The sequence below is a fragment of the Pundamilia nyererei genome, unplaced genomic scaffold (genome assembly GCF_000239375.1).
Source record: "Pundamilia nyererei isolate P.nyererei 1_Seehausen unplaced genomic scaffold, PunNye1.0 scaffold00198, whole genome shotgun sequence".
NCBI lineage: Eukaryota > Metazoa > Chordata > Actinopteri > Cichliformes > Cichlidae > Pundamilia > Pundamilia nyererei.
In genome coordinates, this window is record NW_005187599.1 from 523,089 (window position 1) to 526,472 (window position 3,384).

At 39.1% G+C, this 3,384-nt stretch overlaps 1 protein-coding gene across 2 annotated transcripts in view; it reads left to right on the forward strand.

Moving 5' to 3' along the window:
- The window catches only part of lancl2 (LanC lantibiotic synthetase component C-like 2 (bacterial)), a 21,818-nt gene extending 19,322 nt beyond the window's left edge, over positions 1-2,496 (forward strand). For both annotated transcript variants that reach the window (XM_005747473.1, XM_005747472.1), the window contains 2 exons: positions 198-270; positions 1,288-2,496. In XM_005747473.1, the coding sequence (XP_005747530.1) occupies positions 198-270; positions 1,288-1,364 (150 nt within the window). In that variant the 3' untranslated portion in view covers positions 1,365-2,496. The remainder of the gene's footprint in view (positions 1-197; positions 271-1,287) is intronic.
- The last annotated feature ends 888 nt before the right edge of the window (positions 2,497-3,384 follow it).

Below are 3,384 nucleotides of genomic sequence, written 5' to 3' on the forward strand. Positions count from 1 at the left end.
CTGTTTAAACATCTGAATGCAATATCAATGCTGTAGATTATATTATTAATGCAATGGTAATGATGATGATTATTAACAATAGCAGCAAAATGATTTCCCTGATCTCCACAACACTGAAGACTTATAAAAGCAAGTCTATTTTGTTGTTTTTAAGAAAGAAGGATGTTCACGTGTGCTCTGTTTTTATATTCTAACAGTTTGCTGAGTGGTGTTTGGACTACGGGACACATGGGTGTCGTATCCCAGACAGACCATACTCCCTTTTTGAAGGTACCTAATTCATATTGATTTAATATTTCACATATCGTCTGTGTCATATTCGTCTGCATCTTCTTCTGTCTGTGTAGCAGCTACTCAGCTGTAATGGGTGAAATTTTCCTTACATTTCCACACATGTGTAATGTTACATCAGGAATGATGGAATATGACTTTATTTCAACCATTCACCCCTGTAGCACAGTGTGGAAGTGGTTAGCACTATGGCCTCATATCAAAAAGGTTCCTGTGTGGAGATGTGGTGCTTCTTCCTGTGCCTGCACAGGTGCTATAGATTCATCCCACAGTCCAAAGACAGTATTTGTGAATCTAAACTGCCCATGGATGAGAGGTAGATGAAGTGCTTAAAGTAGATAAAATAAATATAAAATACATATCAAATAAATAATATAAAGTATATAAAGAAAAATATAAATAAATTCAATATTATGAATTATGCTTAAATGTGACTTGTAATCTGAAGTGCTTTGCATAGTCAGTAAGAATAGAAAAGAATAAATGCAGTATATGAATAAAAGTTCCTCAGTAGATAAGCCTTTGTGTTCATCTAATAAGCATTTTGTGTTGCTTGGAGGTCTGTAATTTAGCAGATGTCTGACACGTAGCCACATGCAGTTGGTTGGTTATTTGGTTGTGAGACGGTTATGATCAGATCACAACATCCACTCTAGGTACCAGATGATGACAGTATATGATGCTTCTCATTAAACTGTCTCATCGTGTGTTGCATGTTAAGCTTATTTCTACGAGCCTCTGGTCGATCAGAAGTTACTGTGATCTATTGCAGCGTGTTAGCACAGCTGCATTATAACAAAAGGTTTTAATCTGTTGGCTGTCTGTGGAGCTTTCAGAGGTCTGAAGGCAGAAGAGCGCTCTTTTGCCTTACAACCAAAAATAGGTGTAGAGGACACGGCTTTTTCAGTAACTTCAGCAGATTGCTTTTCACCTTTCACTTAAACAGCAAATACGGTGAAATGTGTATCCAGCAGTAATGACTGTTTCTCCACTTAGGTATGGCAGGAGCCCTCCACTACATATCAGAGATGGAAAACCCCGAAGCTTCGTGTTTCCCTGCCTTTGAACTTTGACCTGACAGTCCCTGACTTTGGATTACGAAGGGGAGGAAAGTTAACTTTCCTTGAAAAGTATGCTGCTCAAAAAAAAATGAGGGGAACGTTTAAATCACACATTGGATCTTGATAAATGAAATACTCACTCTGAAAATCTTTAGTGTCATAAATGTTGTAATTATCTTGAGAACAAAATGATCTACTAACAGTGAGAACCAATATCATCCACCCTTTAAGGGTTTGAATTTAGAAACCACACCAAAAATCCAAGTTAAAAATAGGCTCGTCTGACCTGCATCATAGTGTGGCTCAGCAGTATGTGTGGTCCCCATGAGCCTACATGCGCTCTTAGCTGATGTCTTTAAATCTTGTTCTGGACTTGGATCAAGGCACCAGTAAACTTCTGGACAGTGTGTGGCACTGTTTGGTGGGTTTCGATGGACCAGTGCATAATTTTCCTGAGAATCTTCATATCTTCATAACTGGCGTCAGTGCCTTCATCATCCAGGAACTGCCTTCATTCTCGCCAGCGGAGGACAGACATTGTTGTGCACCAAGAGGATCCCAGGGCTTGCTCCAGCATGAAGTCTGACATTAGATATGTGGATTTCATCCTGATACCAAACATGCAGGTCTGTTTCACTGTTTCCCATGTGAACATGCTGTCATCATAGGGCACTAGTGTGAGACCTCCCAGTTTCGGTGGTATCTGAGAAAAATCAGTCATGAGGATTAAGAGGAGAGCATTGGTCTGTGGCTGCAACCTGCAAAACCATTCCCATTTGGGAGTTGTCTTCTTGTTGCTTTTCCATTGTTGCCACATTCATGGCACCAAAACAGGTGAAATTAGTTGACCATGGTTTATGCTTCCAAGAATCCTTGAAGCTTAATTGACTGTTTTATTCTGAGATCATAAAGTGTTCCCCTAATTTTTTGAGCAGTGTATTTTGATAAAACTTTCAGCCTTGGTCATGTGTAAGTAGTGACCAATATTAGACATTCAAACTGGAAATAAGTGCAACTGATTAATTATTTGTTGGATTAAAGACATGGTTCGCTTTTCTGTGATTAAAAATGTACAGAGAATGTTTTTGGACAAAACTACACATTCATTTATGGAGGTGTAGTAAAAATAAAAGAAGCAGTAGATCGATGGCCATCGTATTGCCTCTTTTTCTCTTGCTGAAGATAGACACTGGATCTGATGTTGGAACGCTGTCAGAACTCGCCTATAATGTGCTGAGAAAAAGACATGGACCTCATGGCTCCCCATCAACACATTATTGCCAGCTGGGCTTGGTCACAGGAGCACATTCTAAGCACTCAGCCTTTAATATTGTAGCACTTAGGCCAAGAGAGCAAGTGTGGGTGTGTGTATGTGTGAAGATGTGCATCTCTGTCAAATGAACTAAAGCTGTTGTGGCATGCTCACTGTTATTGGCTTTTGTGTAGTAGTTATTCTTCCTGTATTTAGGTGTGCTGTTTCAGTTCTTCGTGTGTTGATCGCATAGTAGGCAACATGTTTCTTTGCCCTCTTTTATTTTATTAACAAGTATAAAGTAGCTCCGTGCTCTCAAGCTGACCGTCAGCTGTAAAGTCCGTCTGCAGCTTTTCTGTTATAAAATACATGTTCCAATTATTGCAGTGATTCACAGTTTTAGTGTCAACTTTGCAATAGATGTCATAACATGTATATTTCGGCAATACTGGGCTTTGACTAATTTCGATCTTTTTAAAGGCTGAATAATTGCCTAGCATACATCTCAAAGAGGGAAAAAACATGAGCCAAGTGCAAAACTGAATCAATTTGGTTTTTGTGAAATAAAAACAGGGTCAAACTTGTATGTACTGGCTCGAAAATGTTCAAACATCTGCTTGGATTATTCAGCCCAGTGCTAATGAAAGTGTCAAAACCTCTTCAATTCCTCTTAGTGACTGGCTGTATGTGGTTTCTTCTTTCTGTCTGGTTTTGTTTGACACCACTGAACAACTTAGTAGTCTGTGTTCAGGAAAAAGTGTATTTTGGATCTGAGTTATC